Source organism: Phaseolus vulgaris, chromosome 4 (assembly GCF_000499845.2).
Source record: "Phaseolus vulgaris cultivar G19833 chromosome 4, P. vulgaris v2.0, whole genome shotgun sequence".
NCBI classification, from domain to species: Eukaryota; Viridiplantae; Streptophyta; class Magnoliopsida; order Fabales; family Fabaceae; genus Phaseolus; species Phaseolus vulgaris.
This window is the reverse complement of record NC_023756.2, coordinates 13,650,994-13,675,949: the sequence shown is the minus strand read 5'-3', so window position 1 is coordinate 13,675,949 and position 24,956 is coordinate 13,650,994. Positions and strand designations below refer to the sequence as shown.

Here is a 24,956-nt window from a genome sequence, read left to right as displayed (position 1 = left end):
GTTTAATGAGATCGCAAAACTGAGGCATCTAAAGGTTGATCATGGTTTGGTGACATGTTTGGTAGAAAGGTCGAGACCAGAGACACACACATTTCATTTCTCAATTGGAGAATGAACAATAATCCTACAAGATGAAGGGCTTCAGTTGAGCTAAGAATGGATGGAGCACCAAATACTAGACCAACCATGTTTGGTACTCAGATTTCAACAAATGTCCATGTACAAATGATAGCTTGTAACTTTTATTTTCCTTTGAGTACGTTCATTGAATTGTAAGCCAAGTTCACAAGATCTATAGAACAAATTATGACACTTTTAAACCTACCAATTCCAACCTTTTCCAGAAATCCTAACATCATCACTTCTATGTAAGCAATACATTACTTCGGGGAGACATTAACTGTATTACTTCGGGGTGACATTAATTGTATTAACTGTAAACGCAACACAAACTAAAGCAGAATCATATTCCAGCTAGACATTAGTAAGCCACATCTTTTAAGCTTTCTCCATAACATGTATAACCCATAATACATTTTTTCAACCCAATTTTCAATTTATTGATTATACAAATGTCAACTTGTGGGTTTTTGACCATGATGAGGTTATTTTTTTTTTGCTTTTTACCAAAATGGGGTCCGTTTGAAAAAAATTACAAATTTAGGCAAGTCGTGTCAATTCGGCACGACTTCATATGTACAAATCGTTCCAATTTGGTATGACTTTGCCATGTCATACTGAAGTCGTGTCAACTTGGCACGACTTCTGCCCTGTCAAACTGAAGTCGTGCCAACTTGGCACGACTTTTGCCATGTCATACTGAAGTCGTGTTATATATATATATATTTTTGATTTTATTGTTTATATATTGGGTAGTAAGTTATGTAATGTTAAAAATTAATTTGATACATAACTTTCTAAGAGTGTTAGTTTTAAGGAACAAAAAATTGAATAATCGTGTATGGATCATGTCCGACCCCATTAAATATCAAAATATCAAAAATATTGCATACATTAGATATTAAATATCAAAATATACTTTTTGACTAGTGGGAAACCATGTCTGTTGGCAATGTCCTCAAAAGTTAATGGCTTAAAGTTTGAATAAGCTGATTATCCAAACATGATCCATACACGATTATCCAATTTTTTGTTCCTTATCTAGGTATATTTTTTTGATGAAATTTTTTAAAAAAGAATGTGATTAACTAACACTCTTAGAAAATTATGTATGAAATTAATTTTTAACATTACATAACTTAGTACCTAATATATAAACAATAAATTTTTTTAAAAATATATATATATGACGTGGCAGAAGTCGTGCTAAGTTGGCACGATTTCATTATAACATGGCAGAGTCGTGTTTAATTGGGACGATTTGTGCATATTAAGTCGTGCCGAATTGACAAGACTTGCCTAAATTTGATTTTTTTAAACGAACCCCATTTTTGGTAAAAAGAAAAAAAAATAATCCCATCATGATCAAAATCCCATCAACTTGTTTATATTTATCAGTATTATACTTGGAAAATTTATTTCTATACGTTTTTATTTTTCTTTCTATCAATATTTTTAAAATATTTTTCAATTCATCAATTTTTTTTGAAATATTGATTATACACAACTCAGTAATTTCAAATACATGAAAAACTTTTCAATAATATTTTTTACAAGTACGTACTATTCATAAATTTTACTTCTTTACATATTTTTTAAATTTACATTTCCTTAAAATATGTGTACTTTAAATTCCTTATTTATGAAAAAAATTATTTCTCTAAATTTATATGTTGCATAACATAAACTTATTTCTTAAAATTAATATATTTTACACGACTCACTGAATTTAATTATATCACAAACATTTCATTATTTTCTCACAATCCTTTATTTTTTTTCAAGAAAATTTCTCTTCTTTAAAAATTCAATCTACGTTTTAAAAATATCTATTTTTAAATACTGCTTTATCTAATTTTTTTTATTTCTCTAAATAATTAAATCCTGGAAGCTCACTAAATATAATTAGTTATTATTACTATTATTTTAAAAATTAATTTCAATGATTTTTCCCAAATAATTCTATTTAATTAATTATTTTTATAATTTTGTCCTAAATTTACTCTTCCAATTAATTATTTAATAATAAAAAAATAAATTGAAATATCTTCTCAAACTTTGACTGTTTTTCGATACCAACTCAACCAATCCAAGATCATTCGACTTTCCAAGATTGAATCCTAACCTGAGAAAACTATATTATCTATGTAAATACAAAACACAATATATTACGTGGGAGAAACAAGAACACATGTATGGTATATTTGGAAAAAAAAGAATGAAAATTATTCCAAAACAATGTTACCCAGCAATGATTGTAGCTTGATTTTGGTGGACACGTGTGGCACAAGCTTATCTCAATGATGATTAAGTCACTTACCTGCCACTATCACGACCCTCCTTTCAAGGTCATAGATTTCCTACAAACGACAAAACAGAAGTGTGACTTCCTTGGTGTGCCAAAGTGTCCCTCCTTCTCTCTCCAACTTTGCCCATCCACCACATTGCTTTCTCTCTCTAGAAATGGTCCCTACTTTGGAAAACTTTGAACCTTCATCCCCCTTTGTGCCTTGGCCTAATCTCTTCCCCCACATCACCACAAATTTCCACACCCATAAAAGGCCTTCACCTCTTCAAACCCCAAAAATTTCAATCATATCTCAACATTAGCTTCTCTTTCTCTGTTCATTTTCTTTAAACCCACCCAACCTTACACACAAACATTCTTTCTCCTTACATATATTTTCTTTGTTATTTAGTTGAATTAGGGTCATGGGAACCCCACAATCCAACAACTTGCCACCAGGGTTTAGATTCCACCCTACAGATGAAGAGCTCATTCTTCACTACCTAAGGAAAAAGGTCGCCTCTATTCCTTTGGCAGTTTCCATCATTGCTGAGGTTGATATCTACAAGTGTGATCCATGGGAGTTACCAGGTTTCTCACCTTTTCTATTACCATATTTTTTTAAAATATATTTTACATTCTTTTATTACAATATGAAATTAATTTTCATCCTTATTCTTAGATGTTTTAAAACTATCAATAGTTTTAACAGTATCTTTTACGTGATAAATTTTTTTTAACGTGAGGAGTGAAAAAAATATTCATGACTTAAAGTTTTTAGTTTTTGTTGTTGATTTATAAAGATGATTAAGGTGTATATCTAGCATGGAAGTCTGGTTGGACTTTTTTTTTTTCTCTTGTTTTTGTTAGTATGTGATGGGAGAGATTGTTTTGGTTTTGATTTGTTTAACAGCTAAGGCCGCGTTTGGGGAGAAAGAGTGGTACTTTTTCAGTCCAAGAGATCGGAAGTACCCAAATGGAGCGAGGCCAAACAGGGCAGCTGCTTCAGGGTATTGGAAGGCAACAGGCACTGATAAGAACATAGTAGCATCATTGGCAGGAGGAGTGAGAGAACATTTTGGTGTGAAGAAGGCTTTGGTTTTCTACAAAGGAAGACCCCCAAAGGGTGTCAAGACCAATTGGATCATGCATGAATATCGCCTTGTTGACACCAATAAACCTGTTAGGATCAAAGACACTTCCATGAGAGTGAGTCCCATGCATTTTTATCATAATAACATTCAAGATATAAACCATGGATCATCAAAACTTATTACTTTAATAATTTCTATAATGTGTATTCTTCATCTCTCAAAAGATCTTGACCCTTTAAATAAAAGTTTGACTTTTACAATTTTTTTGATTAAAAATTGATTAAAAAAATTACTAAATATGGTCAATCAAAATTTCTAATGAGTAAAATACTTTATTTCATTTGATTTAGAAGGGATATTAGTTTTACTATTAATAACTAATTAACTGATAATTTTGTTTTGTTTGTTAGTTGGATGACTGGGTTCTATGCCGGATATACAAAAAGTCCAAACACAGTCTATCTTCAATCACAGAGGCAGCACAGACAACTCTTGAGGAACAAATCAAAGACACCCTTTTACCAATCTCCAACACTACAACAACTCTTGTCCCTCCTCCACAGGCCACACTCATATCTCAAAAATCTCTATCATTCTCTAACCTCTTGGATGCCACAGACTTTTCCATGCTTAGCACCATCTTATCTGAGAACCAGTACTCCAATTACCCAAACACAAATGAACCTTTGTTCGGTTGTGAGAATCTGGATCATGAAACCCCACAAAACTACTACACCAACAACAATAGTTTTAATAATGTTCAGAAGAACCCTTCACTGATTACCCACATATTGCCCAAACACCACCTTTCAAACATAGATGAGGACATCATGCACCCTTCAAAGCAACACCATGGTTCCTCTTGCAATTTTCCAAACACCACCCTCCAAAATCAGAACCCCCAATGGAACTTCATGTTCAAGCAGCCTCACATGAATCACCAGCTACTTCCGGGTCCTCAATATCTTCAATTTCAGTGAAAATAGCAAAACAAAAAAAAAAACATCATGCGAGTCACAAAAAAATTAGAAAAATAGGGGACAAAATTAAAAAAAAAAATAGAGTAAAATATCTGCCACATGTAAACCTGTTCACTACGTAAGGATTAGCACAGGGGAAAATATTTATTTCTTTTGCTTTTTTTTTTCTTTTGTTGAAAATATGGAAAAAATGATTTTATTTTTATTCGAAGTATATTCGTCTAAGAGGAAGTCTTGGTAACGTGTTCATGGAAAAAAAAAACAGAGAATAGTTAGATACGGAACAAGAAGGTTAGGTTTCAGTATTGAACGGTAAAAAATGACCCTCAATTTATGTACAAAATGTTCATTTGTACGTGTTGGGTTGGCAAATTAGTTTTGATTACGTGTACTTTGTAGACTTTGTATTGGTTGGATTGTGATATTATTATATTCTTTTTTCGGAAATGTTTTAAATTTTCTTTTGGACTATTGCATTATCACCATTTGTAATTTTGTATATATTTTGTGTTTAAGTTTTATCTTCAGCTTCCCATTTTGTAAGATTTTAGATCCAATTTTTTTTATTTTGTAAGACTTTATCTGTTTAAGTTTATCTTCAATTGGAGTCAATATCAAAAGTTAAAAAAATAGCCAAATATCTAAATATTAGAAAAGAGCAATATAAAATTAAAGTTTCTATGTATTCTTTATATACAAAGTTTATCTTACTTTTTAAAAAAAGTACAATTATGCATTATTCCGAAGGCATATATATTTTTCAGTTGTGGTTGATTTAGTTAGTATTTTTATAAGATTTGTGTAACTTTTTTGGGATAACTTCTTTTTCTTTAAAAAAAAATTAAATAAAAAATATGAATCTTTCATTTTCGTATTGTCCTCTTCGGTCCTAGTCGTTGGTTGACTTCAAAGGCAAGCGGTGTACCTTTACTAGATATCTCAACTACTTTTTATAGGCTGCTTTTAGGTTATCTCATTGTAACAACCCCCTCTCACCAGAGCCTTATCTCTAATGAAATTAGGTTTACTGGGAGAACATTTTGTTATGTTGTTACCCAATCTTAGCACAACAACCGCACAAAATCTTCCTCTTTGGAGTGCATAATCTTAACAGCATGACCGTCAGGGTACCAACTCATGTACCAGCGTTACGGCCTCATATGTTTTGTAGGTGCCCTAGTCCTTCACGTATAATGCATGCAGCTTTCCCGAAAAACCCTAACGCTCTTGGGCCTTGGTGCCTTCAAGGAATATTTACTTGTTCTAGACCCAAATGTACTATACACACCACATGCATGCGCTTTTTTGCTGACTAGGCCTTTCGTATATACGGGCTTCAACACACGCATCTCTGGGGGCCCACATACGTGGCCCATTAACGCGACACAACCTACTCCACAGGTGCCGATGTCTGATGCCGACGCCGATGTCAGAGGTTTGGTTCAGTACACGTATATTTAATTTTTTATGTATTCAAATATATAGGTAAATAATATCTACTTTATATGTAGTATCTTTTCTATACGGTAAACACAATTTTCTTTCTTTTTTTCCTTTTTATAGATTGTTGTGTATCAAGTAGAAAACATCGTTTCATTATACGGACTCCATTTAAATAATTTCTTTTCCATAACAAAATTTCAAAGAGTGATATACAAAATTTTGAAGTTAAAATTAAGCTTTTAAAGAAGTTGATTTCATTTATGAGAGAAATTGTATAAATTAACTCATAACTAAATTAATTTCAATTTATTGAAAGACTAATTTTAGTTTGCAAATATTTGTATAGAGAGCTTTAGTAAATAATATATATATATATATATATATATATTTTGTAGTTGCTGTAAAAACTTGTTTTTAATGAAATTCTCCAAAAAGTTTCTCTTAGGAAAGAAAAAAACATATTGAAATTACTTTTTTTTTTCATGAATTGAAATTAATTTATGCATGTGTTAAATTGTATCATCTCTCTTTTCTATTTTTTTTCTATTTTTTTAACTTGTACATAAGTTAATTTTAATTTATGAAGTTAAATTTATTTATTTTTATTTCTCTCTCAAAAAAATCAAGAATAAACCATCCATAAACATATGATATGTTATATAACAAATGGTTCCGAAAAAATAGAATTGATAGAATTATGGTTTCTCAAGAATGGTTAAATTATTGGGCTGATAGAAAATAGTATGTGTTAGATAGATCTATCTCTTATTACTGTCAGTTAGTCCTTAAAAATAACCTAGTTGATTGGAGCCAAGTCCTTTTAGATCCTTTTACGTGTGGAATTCTCTTATAGACCTCTCTGAAATGGTAAAAAAGAAATCGGGCTAGCTTTGATTGTCAAAGAAAATATTTATCTATCAAGATAAGCATTAAAGAATGCATAACAGTTTTTGGTGATCTTCATAAAAATAAGGAAAGACTTATTCATAATTTAAAAGAGTTAGACTTGAAAGATGAAGAATATGGTTTGGAGGAAGGAGACACGAACAATAGGAAATAAATTCTTGCAGATCTAAACAAATTGGTGTTTAAACAAGAGAATTTAGAAAAGCAAAAGGATGAATTGGCTTGTGGAAGGGGGACTTAGATAAAAAAAAAATCATAGTAGCATTAAATGGAGGAGGGTACAAAACATGTTTAAAGGAATTATCATTGATGGTGAATGGTGTGAAGAAACAATTAAGAAAAAAGTCTTTAATAGTTTAAGTCCAGATTTTCCAAACAAGATAACATTAACATTAGATTGGATAATGTCGATTTCCCCACCCTATCTCAAGAAGATAATGATTGTCTAACTGTTTAGATCATAAACAAGGAGATGATTAAGGACACATTTTGGAATTGTGATGGACAAAAATTCTAGGTCCAAATGGGTACAATTTTAACTTTATCAAGAAGAACTGGCTTACCCTTCATCAGGACATAAAAAAAAGTTATTAAATGTTTCTACTACTTAGGTAAGTGGTCAAAAGGAACTAATGTTTTTTCATAAGCCTCATTCCTAAAATTGATAATTCACAAAAATTGGAAAATGTGCCTAAAATCCTCACGAAAAGATTACAAAAGGTTCTTCATAAAGTCATAGATTTTAAGCAATCAAACTTTCTATAAAGAAAATGACTTTTAGATAGTGTAATTCTGGCCAATGAAACTATTGATGATGTAAAAAAAAGGAAAACAGAATGTATTGTCTTGAAAATAGACTTTGAAAAGGCTTATGACTCTGTAAATTGGAATTTTTTAACTAATATGATGGGAAGATTAGGCTTTAGTAATAAGTGGATTATGTGGATAAAAGGTTGTCTTGAGTCTTCAACCGTTTCTATTCTCGTGAATGGTAGTCCTATGTGTTGAATCAAGTGTGTTCAAGCTTTGAAGAATCCAAATCCTAAGCGTTTGATGGAAGGCTGGAGGTGCTTGATGTTGCTGAGGTGCTTTAGAATAGGATCTGGGGTAGATTATATATGTAATCCACTCTTTGTTGAATCTAAAGCTTAAGTGTTTTCAAATCTTTTAAGTTCAAAGTGTTTTTCAAACTAAGTGAAAAACAACCTGTTGTTTTGTTGAAACAATCGATTGTTTTATACTTAGGTCTTTTTGAAAAAGTTTGAAAACTGTTTTGGATGGTTGACTTGCTGTCAAACCAAAACAACCGATTGATTCGCTATTTCAACCAATTGTTTGTTTGAAATCCTAACAGAAACAATTATGTTTGTTAAAAGATCTTTAATTGATTTCATAACTGAATACGCTATTGCTTTAAATGCTTTGACCAAGATTTGAATACTATAAATAGTTTGTTACTGTTTTATAACAAACAACAAGAAAGAAAAACAGATTTGATTTTTTCATAGAGTTTTTAAGCATTTGAGTTTTCACTTTGACCTTTGGTTATTCAAGAGAGAAGTGGAATAGGATTACTCTGTATTGATTTCATTTGATTTTGTAACAGTGTAATTCGTTCTGTGATTTGTGTACATTCTGGTGTTGTAAATCCAAGAAGGGTTGTGTGCTCTTGAGGTTGTCAAGATCAACATTTTTGGTGTGTATGTGCTGAGCCAAAGGAAGTGTGTGTCTTGAGGTTGTCAAGATCAACATTTTTGGTGTGTATGTGATGAGCCAAAGGAAGTGTGTGTCTTGAGGGGATCAAGGTCACTTCTTTGGTGGTGTATGCATGTAATTTGGATTTGATTACCTAGTGGATTCCCTAGTGGTTTGTGGGAAACTGGATGTAGCTCTTGGGTTAAGAGTGAACCAGTATAAACTATTTGTGCATTTCTCTCTTCCTTAATCTCTTTAATTTCAGTTGTTATTTTTACTGGTATAAACAACCGATTGTTTTTCTGGTGTTTTTTTGTTTTGAGCTTTGTTCTTGGCAAACTGAATTCCTAAATTTGGTTTCTTGCAAAGAATTTCATTCTATCTTAAAATGTTTGCGAAAACTCTCTTTAAACCATTCACCCCCCCTCTAGTTTAAAGCCATACATTCTAACACCATGGAAGAATTCAAGTTAGAAAAGGGTTTAAGACAAGGGATTTGTTGGCTCCTTTTTTATTCCCAATTGTCGCAGAGGTTTAGCATGGGCTATGAGATAGACTGAGAATAAAAAGATGTTACAATAAGGTATATGTGTAGGTCACAAGGATGTCAAAGTCAATATGTTACAATTTTTTGATGACACTTTGCTTTTTTGTAAGTCTCTCTTTGAAAACATTTTGGTGATTAAAAAAATTCTTAGATGTTTTGAATTAGTGTCTAGTTTAAAGGTTAATTTCCTCAAGAATGAAATAGGTGGGTTGGGAGTGGACCATACAAATATGCTTAGATTTTCTAAGATCCTAAATTATCGCACAATGTTTATTCCTTTTATTTATCTTGGTATGCCAATTGGAGGAAACCACAAAAGGAGAGCTTTATGGAAGGATATGATTGAAAAAAAAAAGACTAGCCAAATGGAAAGGAAAACATATTTCGTTTGCAGGAAGAGTCACCCTGATAAAATCTGTGTTATCTGCTATACCTTTTTACTATCTTTCGGTGTTTGAAATGCCTAAGACTCTTTCAAATGAAATTGTTTGCATTCAGAGAGATTTTCTTTGGGGTTGGGGTCATCAGGGCAGGAAAATATCATGGATTAGTTGGAATTCCTTTTGTAAACAGAAACATGTTGGTGGTCTAGGTATTAAAGAACTGAGCTGCTTCAACAAAGCTTTATTAGGAAAGTGGGCTTGGAGATTGGGAAAAGAAGCCAGTGGATTGTGGGTCGATATTATAAAATCAAAATATGATTATTGGCGTTCTTTAATGGAAAATAAAGATAACATGGGTGAATCTATATGCTGGAGAGATCTTAAGAAAGTTTGTGGTTGTAAGGAAAATGGAAATTGGTTCATGGATAATATCCTATGGTGAGTAGGGGATGGTAAAAGGATTCTGTTCTGGGATGATGTGTGGTTAGAAGATACTCCTTTAAGAGTCAAATATCTAAGAATATATAATAACTCTGAACGAAAAGGGCTCAATATAGGGGATCTGGGGAGCTGTCACGGTAATTTTTGGTCTTGGGTTTTCAGATGGAGGAGACAATGATTTGAATAGGAGAAAACACTAGTCGATGAATTCGACTAACACCTTATATTAGTCCTTTTAACTAACCAACAACACATGTTTGGTCCTGGAAAGAGGATGACAAAGATTGTTTCACTGTAAAATCTACTTATAAGGTGTTACAAAACCATATCTCTGGGGGAGATGAGAACTTTTTTGTTAGCTTATGGAATTCTAAAGTTCTACCTTCTACTCAAATGTTTGTTTCGAGGTTGCTACAAAATAAAATAGCAACATTAGACAGTCTCTTTAAGAGACACATTTCCATTTCTAATCTTTCTTGTGTTTTGTGTGCTAATTAAGATGAATTTATAAGTCACTTATTCTTTAATTGTTGGTATGCAAAACAAATTTGGGATATGTGTGACAGATGGTAGTCCTTTGGTTAAATTGCTTAAGCTTGTTGTGATAACCTTTTCTATTTGGATGATATGGCGTATGAGGAATTATGCTAGATTTTAGAATAAGATTGATGTTTCTAGGGCTATTTCGGTAATTAAAGATTTAACCTATCTCGTGGGAAATTCGTCTAAAGCTTCAATGAAGAATGATACGTTGGATTTCAACGTCATTAAATTTTTTGGTATTAATACTCGTACTGGTAAAGTTCTTCGTCCTTTTTCCTGTTAGATGAGAGTTCCCTTCACCAGGCTGGGTTAAAATTAACACTGATGAGGCGGCTAGGGGTTATCCTGGTCTTGCTACTTGTGGAGGTATTTTTTGTGGGAGTATGAGGTAGTTATTGATGGTTTCTCTGTGTTTCTTGACGTTCAGACTACTTTAGTTGTGAGTTTTATGGAGTTATACATGCTATGGAGGAAGCTCAAAAGATGGGGCTTACTAATGTATGACTTGAATGTATTTCTACTTTGATTTGTGCTGTTTTTATTACTAGGACTAATTTTACGTGAATGTTTTGTAGTCGATGGAATACTTGTCTTAATTACTGTGGGAAAATCAAGTTTATGGTTACTCATATTTTTCGTGAAAGGAATGCATGTGCTGATAAGTTGGCTAATTTAGGATTTATTCGTAGAGAATCGTTTCATTGGTATAATAAGCTTCCATCTAGTCTCTTTTTAGAATTATTTATGAATAGGTATAGTCTACCTATGTATCGTTTTCGTTAACATATGAGTTTTGGTCTAGTTCCCCATATTTTTTTTTTGTATTTTCTTTCTTTTTTCTTTTTCTTTCACGTGATGATAGATGATTGTTGTTACTTGAAGTGTCAGCCTAGCTAAGATTTGAAGTTGCATAGTGATACCTAACATGAAAACTTTATAAAAAAAATTAATTCTATTATGAAATTAATCTGTTATAAAGTTTAATTATACTATGAAGTTTAAGTATATTAAGAAATTAAATTACAAAAATAGAATTCAATAAAATTTTAAAAACTATAATATTAAATTAAAATATTTAATACTCGAATTACGACAGTTGTAACTAACGTAAAATAATTCACAATTTAATATAATAATGACGATTACAAACGTCGTACTATAAAGTATAAAGTGACGTTTAAAACCATCATTATTTATGCTGAAATTGTTTTACCAGTTAGAAAATTACGACATTTATAACTAACATAAATTACAAGCTTAAAAATGCCACTTTATACAAGGTATTATATGGTGTGTTGTGGCGGTTCGCAATAGACACCCACATTATACTTTGTGGCGGATAGATGTGTGGGGTACACAGAACTGCCACACACGTATATTGTGACGTTTATAAACATCGCTTTATACACAAAAAAAATAAATACCACCACATACACATTCTTTTTAATGAGAACCATTTAAGAGTTCTATGTCTAGTGCAAAAAGTCTTAAGACTCTATTTAACCTGTCATTCTAGAGTATTGTTGTTGTAAATAAAAATAAGTTGTTCAATACCATGAGGGGGTGAATTGGTGTTTTTAGAAACCTTTTTTTCAATTAACATATTATAAAAAAAATATTTTCTTGAAGCACTTGATTCAAAAGTTAAAGTTAGGATTCTTACAAAAAATAAAGCAAAAACCTATATTCAAGTATAAGAGAGATAAATATAGAAAGTTTGCTTAAAATAACCAGTTTGAATAAATTGATTTTGCATCTGGTATCATTCAACTTAACCTTAAAGTGATTATTTCCACTATCATGAAATATTTAGATTACAGCCACACTAAAAGTAATTCACCTAGAATCCCTTGAACAACCTTGAGAGAAATAACAAGAATGCATATGCACTCTACACCAAGCAAATGTATTACAAAAATCACAAAGTTTACGAAAGTTATTGTTTGATAGTTATACATCACAAAATTATAATCCATGAATAGGAAAACAAAAATATCATCAAAAAGACCTTGGATTTTATCTTATAATAAGAGTAATGTTTTCACATATATTAGAATTTCTTATATAGTTTCTAGAATATTTGTAAGTAATAAATTTGAAAGTAATATGAACTCTTCCAAGCATTGAAAACACTTTACAGTATACATTTTGTGTATGACTTAATAACTTATGTTAACAAATAATCGATTTTATTTTAAGTTGTTTATAGAAACATAACTAGAACAATATAATCTAGTATGCTTCTAGTTGATTGATTATTTGCACAAGCATAGATAACTACAAATAAGAAACATTATTAATAGCGCAAGCTTTGAGAATAAAATGATAATATCAATCATCAATCAAGAAATGAATATTATAGATAAATATCATCTCAATATATAAGAGTTTGAACAAATTATTCTCAATCTCAAAGAAAAGAATTAACTACTCATGGTGGCTATTACAAGCATGGACAATAAGAAAAGAAGATCCAGAGCGTTTCTCCATGATGTCTACCTCCTTTAGAGTTTTCTTCCTTTGCTTCCTCCTAATGATGTTTAGGGTTATGCCTCACGTCTTCTATTTAACCTAATTGGGTTTGGGCTAAATGACATATTTAGGCATAATATATCATTTTGCTTCATCTCTCCTTAAATTCCTGAAAATAACACAAAATTGGGAATAAATCATTCTTATTCATCTCATAATCCCAAAATATGTAAAAATGTTCAAATTCCTAAATTAAAAGTTGAAATATAATTATTTTATCAATTAAAGTCCATAATGTCTATATTTTTGTATGAAATATTACTGAATTATGGCATTTATCAACTCCCCCAACTTAGAATCTTGCTTGTCCTCAAGCAAAGTAAATGAATATAAATAAATCATATTTGAGTCCAAATATCAAAACAACTTTATTTACTAAACAACAGATTAAATTAGAAACTTATGGTGTTTCCAACTTCAAATATAACAAGATATAGATACAATCAACTTCCAGGATAACAACTGAAACAATGAAATGACAATTTATCAAGGAATTTCTTCTCATATTCTCACAAGTAAGTGTTTCTCTCTATTTCCATTGAATCCTAACAAATCATAATTGCTTTTCATTTCATCTTCATATCACAATCACATTAGAAACGTGAATCTTAAGGTCTTTTGTAGGGTTATAATGAGGTTGAGCTTCCAAAGATATATTGATTTTTCAGATAACAAAATACACATTTAAAAGAAGAAGAACATACCTACAATGTGTTATCCAATCACCAATTTCTTTGACTTTCATACTTTTGCCCATTTTCTTTACTTATTCATGATTTCAACATGAACTTTTTTCTTATTTTTTACTTTATTTTTTTTTATATTTTTTTTCAATAAATGATAATAGAAATATATTATTCCTATTTCCAACCAAATAAATTATTTAAACTTTAAAACAATCAAAGCCAACAATCCCTATATATAAATTGCATCTATGTTTTCCTTCCTTAAACATACCAATAGGTAGGAAAATATATTAGTTAAGGTTGAGGATGCAATAATAATAACAAAAATATTCTTGGCTCAGAAAGGACTATCACAAAGATATAATTAATTTAAATAAAGGTTAACTATTTGGCCTTGGATTTTGAAGTAATATAAATGCCTTAATCATTTTCATGTTGCTCTTTCATGATGTAACATAAAATAAAAAATCAAGCAACCACAACTTTCAATTGATGAGTGAAACTCTCAAATTGTTTAAGATTCCTTATTGCTTGTCATTTTCAGTTCCAACTAATCATCCTGTTAAATTTTCATGTACCACAATCTCAACTAAATTTGAAAATGGATTCAAAATAATTTCTTTTCCAACCCGTGTTTATATCATATCACTATTCTAATCTTTAAACACAAAGTTTGATTAATAATTTCTCCACAATTCAAATTAATATTCCAATTCTCACAATAATATTTAAAAACAAAATAAACTAGAAAAGACAACTCAACAAATGAAATAAAACTAAAAATATAAGCAAATTAAACAACTAAAAAAACAAATTAAACAAATTGAAAGGAAATAACTAGAATGATAAAACCATATTTTGTGTTTAATCATCTCTTCTTCACAACTCATCAAACTCAGTGTTAAAATCCTCATCCATAGATGTGGATGGTCTTGCTTCATCTGCTGGACTTTCCCCTATAGAAAAATAATATATGTCCTTATGTCATGCAACATACGATTCGAACTGTTATGGGGTCATCAAACCTAGTTTCCCTATATAACACACAACTTAAACAAAAACTAAACAAAACACAAAAATAAAACATAATAGTTAAAATATTGGGTTGCCTCCAACCAAACGCTTGTTTAACGTCATATAGCTTGAGGTCTGTTTCTTTATAACTCCCACAACAAAACCACTGTGATGATCCTTTCAATTTTGCCCCCTAAATAAGGCTTCGACCTTTGACCATTGACTACCCAACTTTTGTGTGACACTGGGTCCTCCAACTTCACTGCTACATAGGATTTAACAAGTGTTCTTCTAGGTGGTGGTTGTCCTTCCTCATTCATGTTACTTTCTTCTTGAATTATCTCAATGTGAGAGGTAGACATGGTTGAAAATTCTTTTCTAACTTCCTCATACTTTACTTTTCTTACTTCTATTCTTCTTGGTTGTATTTTCAATTCCTATATTTAACTGCAATTAATCTCTAGAAACATGTCCTCTTAATATCATATATCATATAAAAATTCAAATAACACAAAAAGCAAATAAAAAATATATTATATAAAAAAAATATTATATAAAAAATAAACAAAAAACAGAAAATTTAAAATAAAGAAAAAATAACTATTTTAAATAATAATAATAATAAAAAAAAGAAAAAAGAAAAACAAAACAAGAAGTGTATGATTAAAGTTAACTAAATAAAACTAAAAAGAAAAATAAAAAGAGAAAAATAAAAAATAAGAGAAAAAAATTCAAAAAAAAAATAAGAAATATATAACAAAAAACAAAAAGCTACGTAAAAGAAAAACTAAGAATAAAAAAAAAGTTAAAAAAAATACTTAGAATAAAATAATAAAACTAAAAAAAAATAAAAATAAAAGATAAACTTATCACCTTGTTCAACAAATACCACCATCTCTAGGTTCTTAAGTTGATTGAGCCTTGAGATAAGAGATAGAGTTGAGCGTTTACCTTGCAAAGACTTAAATTATTTAAGGTTTAATATTCGATTTACTATAATGGTTTTTAAAAAAATCAATTTGGTCCCAAGTTTTTTTTTTAAAAGTATGCAATTTGGTCTCTTATGTTAAATTGGCATGAACGACGTTAAGTAAGTGTGAAGGTTTCCTTTTAAAGGGCAAAGAGAAAACACAATTATATATTGTTGATGATGAAAAGGTGTGGAATTAAAGAGCATATAAGGGAAAGAAAGAATATGGAAACTGAATAGACAAAGATGAACACATGAACATAAAGGAATAAAAGTATGGAAGAATGACGTAAGGAAAAGGAAAGAAAAACAAAAAGATGAAGAGATTAAGAGATGCTTATGGAATAAGGAATCACGCCACTTCGAGGGGGAGAAGACTCCAAGAAGTGTGGTGAAGAGCTGCCACTTGAAGTGCACAAACACCCAAGATAAGAACCAATTTTTAGGAGACAAAGCTCACTAAACACTCCCGTGGAGTTTCTTTTCTATTCAAAATTCAATGTGTGATTTACAAAAGGGGAGGCACCCTATATGATGGAAGAGGCCCAACCTTGGGCCCTAGTTCAAGCCCAACAACTAGGTCCATGGCAAAGAGGATTCAAGAAGATTGGGACTCTACTACTGATGGCAGAGAAATGTTTCTTCATATGTTCAAAGAGGACCACGAGAAGTAAAGCCCAAGCCATGAAAGCTAGTTTCTTTATTTGTAATCTTAGTAGATTAGGGTTCCTTTAGCATAATGGGGGGGGGGGTGTGCTTATCATTGTAGCTTGAGTAAAGCCTTTTAGGGTAAAAAGTTAACCTAGCTTTTAGAAGTTTCATCCTAGGGTGCGGCATTGACTTTAGTCAAAACCCTAGCAGCCGCTCTTTTATGTATTCCCCTTCCTATCCTTACTCCTTATTCTCCAAGGCACTTGCACCTATATAATGGGGTGCTTGGCTCATGTTTTGTAAGATCAATTTTATGAGTAAATTGCTCCCAAATATTGCAAGCTTCTACTCCCTTGTCTAGTCTCTCTAGGTTAGACACTTTGATCTTCACCTCCACCTTTCTCCAAGTGATATGGCCCAACCAATCACTCTCCATACCTTTCATGCACCTACAAGGAAGCCATAGCTCTATATGAGCCCTCCTTGATCCATCACATCCATTGCTTCTGCCACCCTTTTCAAATCTCCAAGAAGAACAACCCATCTTTTGGTATCAACCCATCACTATATATAGAGAGATGAGTGCCTTAGAGAGGAAGAGGGGAAGGGTAGGGGTGTAAATGACTACAAGCTTCTAGAAACTAGGTCAAATGTGAGCACATGGGGGAGTCTTATAGAATCTAGGTCAAAGGTGAGCACATGGGTGGCAAATGAGTATGTTTCTAGAAGCTAGGTTAAGGTGGGCTTTGGCACAAGCCCAATTTATACTGAGTACACCCTAATTTAGCTTATTCTTCTATTTGGACCTCCAAAGTGAAATGATAAATCAACAAGTTGTTTTTCACTACTTTGAAAAAACACTTTTCTTTTGAAAGAACTTGAGTGATTCAGTTTTGGATTAAGCTAAGAGTGGATTGACAAATTCTAATCTACCCAGATCCATGCCCACTAGCAACAACCTAGTCTTCAAGCAATCTTCATGGATTTGGAGACATCAAAGCTTTAAGTTCAATAATGAACATTTCATTCTTTTTATACAAGGTTATAATTGCATTATCCATGGCATCATCATCCCAGAAACGCCACAAAACCCGTAAGGGTAAAGCTCCTACCCAAGGAACGGGGATTGAAGAAGTTCTTGATTATTCAAGATACTTCAGTACAAAACGTCAAATGATGGTGTTTGAAAAAATGTTTCACAGCAAACCAGACTTATCACCAAAAGCTATTCATTCTTCGTTTTTTTTTGCACCGGGGTTTCAATTCCAAAACCTTATGAATTTCCAAGGTTTACAACCTTTCCTTGGAATGAAACTTTCGTATTATGAGGACTTTGTCAGACTATTTTATACAAATATAAAGATCACACCTATTGGTGACCTTTCTATTAAGATCTGCTCAAAGCGAATACACATTAATTAAATGTATTGGATGAACATTGCAAATCTTAGGTATGACGGTGTTAAGTTAACCCCTATGACGATCCCTGAGAAAGTAAATTTTGATCGAGCACTAGCATTATCGTCCATGATTCGTGAAGATGTTCAAGGTCAAAATATTAGAAATGCCGATAGTCTGAAAATGAATGACCAACTATTACATTACACATGGGTGCACATGTTGTGCCCTCGTGGGAGCAACTTCGCACAACTATTGAATGAAGATATTTTCATGAAGTGGTGCATAAAAAATAATAAAATGATTAATTTGCCTCATTACATCATGCAACACATGATTAAATGCCGGGATAATAACATGCCTTTGCTGTATGCAATTTTGATAACACGGATCATGCAGGTGTATGACTTCGACTTGTCAAATGAGGTAGCAATAATGCTAGGATGAAATCATTACTTTGGGAAAAGGAGTATGTAGAAATTAAATATTTTCCAGGTCATTAGTGTTTGGCAACTTGGTAGGCCTGACCAGGAAAACAAAGAAGATGATGAAGACCTTCAATTGGCAGAAGACGATGTTCAAGGCGGTCAACCTGAGCCCGCAATCCCCAATCAAATCGAATTGTTAACCCAAATTTGGGTGGGGATGCAAGACATATAAGAAAATATGAGGAACGTTAATACCCGTTTTGACAGGGTTGATCAAAGGATGGAGCGAATTGAGGATACGCCGAATGACATCTGATCCGGTCGGTGGTTGGTGGTTGGTGGTCGGTGACGTCAGCAACGGATAGCCGCGTGGACCGCTCTTAGTGGCACACGTGGGCCAGGGAAGTTGATGTGTGGTGTGCCGTTGAGAGGGTCACCCAGGGGTGATCGGTGTTCAGGTGGTGGTCGGTGGTCAGAAGGGATGCGCGATCATCGTCTAGATAAGACGATCGGTCGTCGCGCCACACGCAGGCAAGCTAGGAACGAGAGGCAATTCCGAGTGAGAGTGTTGCGTATGAGTCTCGTGTGGTAGAGTAGTGGAAGAAGGAGAAGATCAGGTGCTTCGTAGTACTGCGCACGAGAGTGGCCTAAGGGAGCTAGCAGCCAGTCGGTGGTTGGTGCTCTCTAACCCATAACGTGCATGAAGCAATGCAGGGGTGATCGCGCACACAACAGGTAACACCTGGTATGTGCGCTAGCCAGGCCACACCTGGTATTCACACTGAGGTTGTACGAGACATCCAGCGAAAGAAACATGCGAAGTTACTTCGTAAGTAAATAACTTAGGCGCGCCGTAGGGTATATAAGGGCATTCCACGCTCATGCAGAGGTAAGATTTCATTCGTGCAAGTTACCCGTTAACACACAGAGAGAAAGCGAGAATCACAGAGTGCACACGAGTCTCCCAAAGATTCATCGTACTTAGTTCTTTGGTGGTTTTGTGTGGCTGACTTGAGCGTCGGAGTGCAATCGACCGCTAGAGGCGCCGTTTGTTGTGTTTCGCAGGTACGCTTGGGGTTCTTTGAGGAAGCGCTTGGAACGTGTTTGCGGAAGGCATAGTTTAACGTGGCGAGTCCTTTGACAATCAAGTCACCGGCAAGATCAACATCCAACGTCATCAAGGCCATTGATTATCTTATCATTATGTTATTGTCATTCTTATTTTTATTTCTATTTTTCATGTTGGACATAGTTATTGTTATTGTTATTTTTCACCTTGAACATTGAGAAATTATTATTTAATATTATGCTTTTATGGTAGTTATTTAGAGATGATAGTGTTTTGAATGCACCTTCTTTAACATTTGATTTCTATTATGCATAAATCAAATTTGGGGTCCATTACCTAAATTGGAGAATCAAGAGCATTGATTAGGTGGCCTTCAATGTTTATGCATGACACCACATCATCCTCTAGTTGTACCAGTTGTGGTGTGAAAACACGTGGTACTTTTACCCATGCTGCTGGGAGCAGAAGTGCCTTCGTTGCTCCTATTTGTGATTGTGGACAGTTTGTTGTTCTAAGAACAGCAACAACTGGAAAAAAAAATGCGGGGAAACGATTTTGGGGTTGTCCCAAGTACAAGGTAAAATTTATTCAATTAAGTTTGATGCAAACTTAAGAATACTACTTTAAACTTATTCATTGTTAAATTTTATTATTTTCTTCAAAACATATTAGAAGTGACATTGTTCTAGGCTGTAATTTTTTCAAATGGTGCATTGAAGACGTTGTCGATGAAAGAGATGCAATCATTATTAAACAATTGAATAAGATATGCCTTCTAGAAACAAGTTTGAAGGTATCCACAAGAAGGATTAAAATGTTATTAGTGGGGATGTATTTTCTTTTTCTAATTAACATTATTATGTTCTTAAGTTTTACATAATTTCAAAATTACGAAGGAACATGCCTTTATCTCTCTCTTTATCTCTCTCCATATAAAATGTAAGGACTTTATTATTTTTGCGAGTACTTAATATTCATCTTATGTTCTAAATACACATTTACTTTTTAAAATATATTAATTTTATTAATAATAGTAATGGAAATCATGATTAATAATAGTTTTGTATATAAATATATATATATATAATAACATAATTTAAAGAATCATAAATAATATTAAAATGATCTAAATACATTAATTTAACTAACATCATTAATTTCAATTAATAAAATAAAAAATAATAAAATTATATTTAAATTTATATTTTATTTAATTATTTATTTGAATTTTACATTATATTTTTATTTATAATTGAAATTTTCAATTATTTTAATTAACTAAAATATGCACAAAATTAATAATTATTTATTTCTTATTTTTTTATACATAGGGATAAATTTGTAATCTTATAGTTTAAACCATTAAAAAAAAATACTCTTACAACCATCACATCATTCACGTATCTCGATAAACTCTCACACATGCACCCTAACATACCCGAGTCCAAACACACTCAACTTTCTTCACACTTTTTTCTCAAATCCTCATACTTCCACTCTCCCACACCCTCAACTTTCCACTCCCCAATCCAAACAAAGCATAAGGGTTTGTGCTTTCAGTTTCAAGAGTTTGAAATCACGGAGACAAAGAAGACTAAGGGTTTCTGGTTCACTATAAGAATAATAAGATTTAGCTGCAATAGAAAGCGTGGGTCACACTATTTGCGTAGGTTAAGCCTACACAAAATGAAGAAAAAATAAATAAATAAATAGTGTCCGTCAAACACACGAAAAATCCACACATTACAAGAAAAAAAGTAATTAGTTTCCACATATTTGAGGGGGCCAACCACGCAAAACGGATGCAAACTTAAAATAAAATAAAATTATAATAATAAAATTTTAAATTTTTGAAGGTTTAGCCCACGCTATGCTTTTGAAGCTAAGTCCTCGCTATGCATTTGAAGCTAAGTCCCCGCTGTTAGAATATTTGGTTTTAAACTAGAGGGGGGCTGAATTGTTTAAAGAGGGTTTTCGAAAACTTTTAAGTCAAGAATGAAATTATCTCAAGAAACAAATGATAAAGAATTCAGTTTGCCAAAACTAAAGCAAAAAGCAACTGCACCAGAAAAAAACAATCGGTTGTTTTGCAAAAACAATCCGGTTGTTTATACCAGTTTGCAAATATCAAAATTGAATTTAAAGAGTTAAGGGATAGAGAAAATGCACATAGAGATTTATACTGGTTCACTCTAAATCCAGAGCTACATCCAGTCTTCTTAGAAACCACTGAGGAACACCAATAAGAAATCAAACCTAGATCACTTACAAACACAACCAAGAAAGTGACCTTGATCCCCTCAAGACACACACTTCTCTTGGCCAACACACCAACACTAAGAATGCTGATTTTGATCCCCTCAAGAACACACAACACTTCTCAGCAATCACACAAAGATTCTTGTTCAACAGATACAAGGATTACACTAGTTACAGAAGCAAATCTGAAATCAATACAAGCAGAAATCCTATCTCACACTCTTTGATCAATCTCAATCTCTAACCAATCTCAACTTTTTCAAAAACTCAAAATCAGTTTTTTTAAAAAGTCAAATCTGTTTTTCTGTATATATCAAACTTGTTTGTTATCAAATCTTAACAAACTATTAATTGCATTTAAAGATTGGTCAAAGCATTAAAAACTGGAGCGTAAACAGTTAGAAAACATTTAAAGCCCAGTCAAAACAAAAACCATTTTTCTGCTATGGTACCAAAACAAACAATCGGTTGTTTCCTCGAATCAATCGTTGTTTTGGTTTTAATAGCTCAACCATTTGAAAAACAGTTTTCAATCTTTTCTAAAAACACCTAAGTATAAAACAATCGGTTGTTTCGAAAAAACAATCGGCTGTTTTTCACTTAGTTTGAAAAACACTTTTCTTTTTAAAAAGATTGAGAATGCCTATGCTTTGGATTCAATCAAGAGTGGATTACAAAACTTAATCTACCCCAGATCCTATCAAAGACAACTCAGCAACAACAAACACAACCTAGCCTTCAACATCCTTCAAAGGGTTTTGGATTCTTCAAAGCTTGAACACCACTTGGTTCAGCAATCTCCCCCTATTTGATGAAGACAAATCCCTGATGCTTGTGTTGTACCTGATTGAATCTGAAGCAGTTCCTGCAAGGCACAATTTTAAGCAAAACACAGAACTTCTAATATTTGGTTAACACAGAAACAAATATAGAAATTTAGAACATAATATGAGAGTAAACAATCAAACAAAATATAGGAGCAAAAACCTATAAGGTTTTACTCATCCAAACTGTTTTGCAAAATAAAAAACTTAAACACCTTAAACACAACATATATCTCCCCCTATTTGTCTTCACAAATAGACAAAAAGAAGAGATGAGAAAGATAATTGTTCTTAGTACAACAGATTTAAAACAGCAAAAGCAGAAAGAATAGAAAACTGATACAACCACAAAAAACAATCGGTTGTTTCGATACATCAACCGGTTGTTTTTCTTCATTCATCATCATCAGCATATTGAAGATCAAAGATTTGGTTATGTACTGCTTCAATTTGTTCATCTAGAGTCATAAAACGTGCATCCATACTGTCAAACCTGTTATTAATCATCTGGGAATTGCTTACACAAAGATCATGGAGATTCCTTTGATTCTCCGCAAAGCTATCAAGCCTATTCATCATGAGTTCTTCAAAAGAAGACATGGATTAAATTCTTTCTCTTTGATTTCCAACACCAACACTTGGTCCAGCATCTTGCTGTGCTTCAGGTAGATCTTCATGTTGAAAATCCATATCAGCAGGTTCATCTTGTTCATGATCAGCAGTAACACTAGATGAGGCTCCAAAGTCACCATCTTTGCTAATCCATTTGCCACCTACTTTGGTGAAACCCATTTTACTGAGAGATCCATTGTTCAACTCTTGAGTTGACTTGACCAACTCAGATGTTTCATCCTCTAGGTTCACTTCAAAATAGTACAAAAATTTAGAAATCAAAATAGCATATGGATAACGATAGTTACTTAACCTCATTGCCTTTTGCATGTGCTCTTTGATGATGTGTATCCAATTAATTATGATCTTCTTCATAATGCAGAAGATGTACACCAGATCTTCCTCAGTGAGAACAAAATGATTGCTTCCCCTTGGAGTTAGAATCCAAGTCACAATGAGGGCTAGCAACCTTTCATCAAGCCTTAAGCCACCAACCGAACAAGTACTAACTTGTGCATTTTGGTTCTTCAAGCAGCTCTTGTAGTATTTAACTTTGTTGAAGTCCTCCACTACACCAAGGTTCCATTTGTTAATTCTGAGGCCTGAGTACTTTAGAGCAGCTACAGCAGTCGACACTTCATGTGTAATCTCCATATCTACACCTTTTACATGAGAAACAAGGTTGTTTCCTTCAAACTTTAGATTTGTGTAGAAAACCCTTATTAAATCTGGGTAGATGTTCCCCTTCATCTCCAAGAACTTTCTGAGAGATTGATCTTTGAGCAGCCTTCTTACATTATCTAGCTTTTGGCTTTTCAGCCAATCAAAGCACACAACCTTGGGGTTGTTTATCACTTTGGTGCTAGTTTCAAACCTATATCTCTCAATTAGATCATTGTCTCCAGAAAACCATCCTTCTAGCCTTCCTCCAGACCTTACAACTCTGGATTTGACTCTTCTTGAGGTGGGAGGAGTTGAATTCATGATGGTAGAGATGAACAGCAGAGAAAAACTCACTCACAGATTTTGTAAGAGATGTTGCAATTGGTTGTTCTTGTAGAAGATCAGCTACAACAAATTTTATAGCACAAGCATAATCATAAAGCATTTACTGACATGAGTGGGTACCAAATTTTCAGAGAGAGAGGACTTGACCATGCCCTGCATAGAAAACTTCAGAAAAAAATAAATAGAAAATCACATGGTCTTCACATGTGATCTTTGACTAGTCATTAAGACTCTTGAATTTCCAAGATTTTGGAATATATTCCTTTATAATTGTTGTAACTTCTTTTTGAACGTGATCAACTTTCAACTTAGGTTCATTGACCAAGGATTCTCTCTTTAATTTGATCTGCAACAGATAGAAAATCAAAATAGAAATTAAATTGGATTCTTCACAGTGCTGTCAGACTCAAAACAATCGGTTGTTTCGAGAAAACAATCGGTTGTTTTTCTGCAGCAGTAAACTCATTTTGAATATTTAAGCATGAGCAGAAATAGATCAAAGCAAATGAAATTTAACACTTTAAGAAGATTATTCAAACATGTAAAAGAACTTAAAAACCAGAAATTGATAACAGAGATAAGGAATGTCTTATCCTCTGTGTTGTTCTTTCAATGAGCCATGTACTTTGAGATCAAGAGGCCTCATTTTGACTGTTGAGGGTTTTTGGATATTTGCAGAACATTGATTCAACCTCAATGTTGGTCTTTTTCTTCAAAAGGCTTGATCAGATGACTCAGTCCTTCACACTTCTTTAGATTTCCTGCACAAGCATGAGTTCAAGCAACAAGATTTGGCCCCTTCACAAATGTGGATCCAATTGATTTCTTTTTCTCATTTGGAACGTCACATTCTCTAGGAATCCATTTCATGTAGCCTCTAGGAACATAAAACTTTCTTATTTTGCAGAATCTAACCGAATGGCCCTTCTTCATGCAATAAAAGCATGTAACAACCGGTTGTTTCGAGACAACAATCTGTTGTTTTTCTGGCTTTTTTAAATTTTTTTTTGAAAACTTATTTTGTTGGTTTTGCGGATTAAAACCTAAACCAGCCTTTCCAAAAACA

At 32.7% G+C, this 24,956-nt stretch overlaps 1 protein-coding gene across 1 annotated transcript; it reads left to right on the top strand.

Moving 5' to 3' along the window:
* The first annotated feature begins 2,687 nt into the window (after positions 1–2,687).
* Positions 2,688–5,024, top strand: LOC137837325 (NAC domain-containing protein 2-like). The gene is made up of 3 exons (XM_068646304.1): positions 2,688–2,998; positions 3,321–3,616; positions 3,912–5,024. Exons 1-3 carry the CDS (start codon positions 2,833–2,835, stop codon positions 4,479–4,481), a joined length of 1,032 nt encoding a protein of 343 aa, XP_068502405.1. The 5' UTR covers positions 2,688–2,832; the 3' UTR covers positions 4,482–5,024.
* Positions 5,025–24,956: the final 19,932 nt, after the last annotated feature.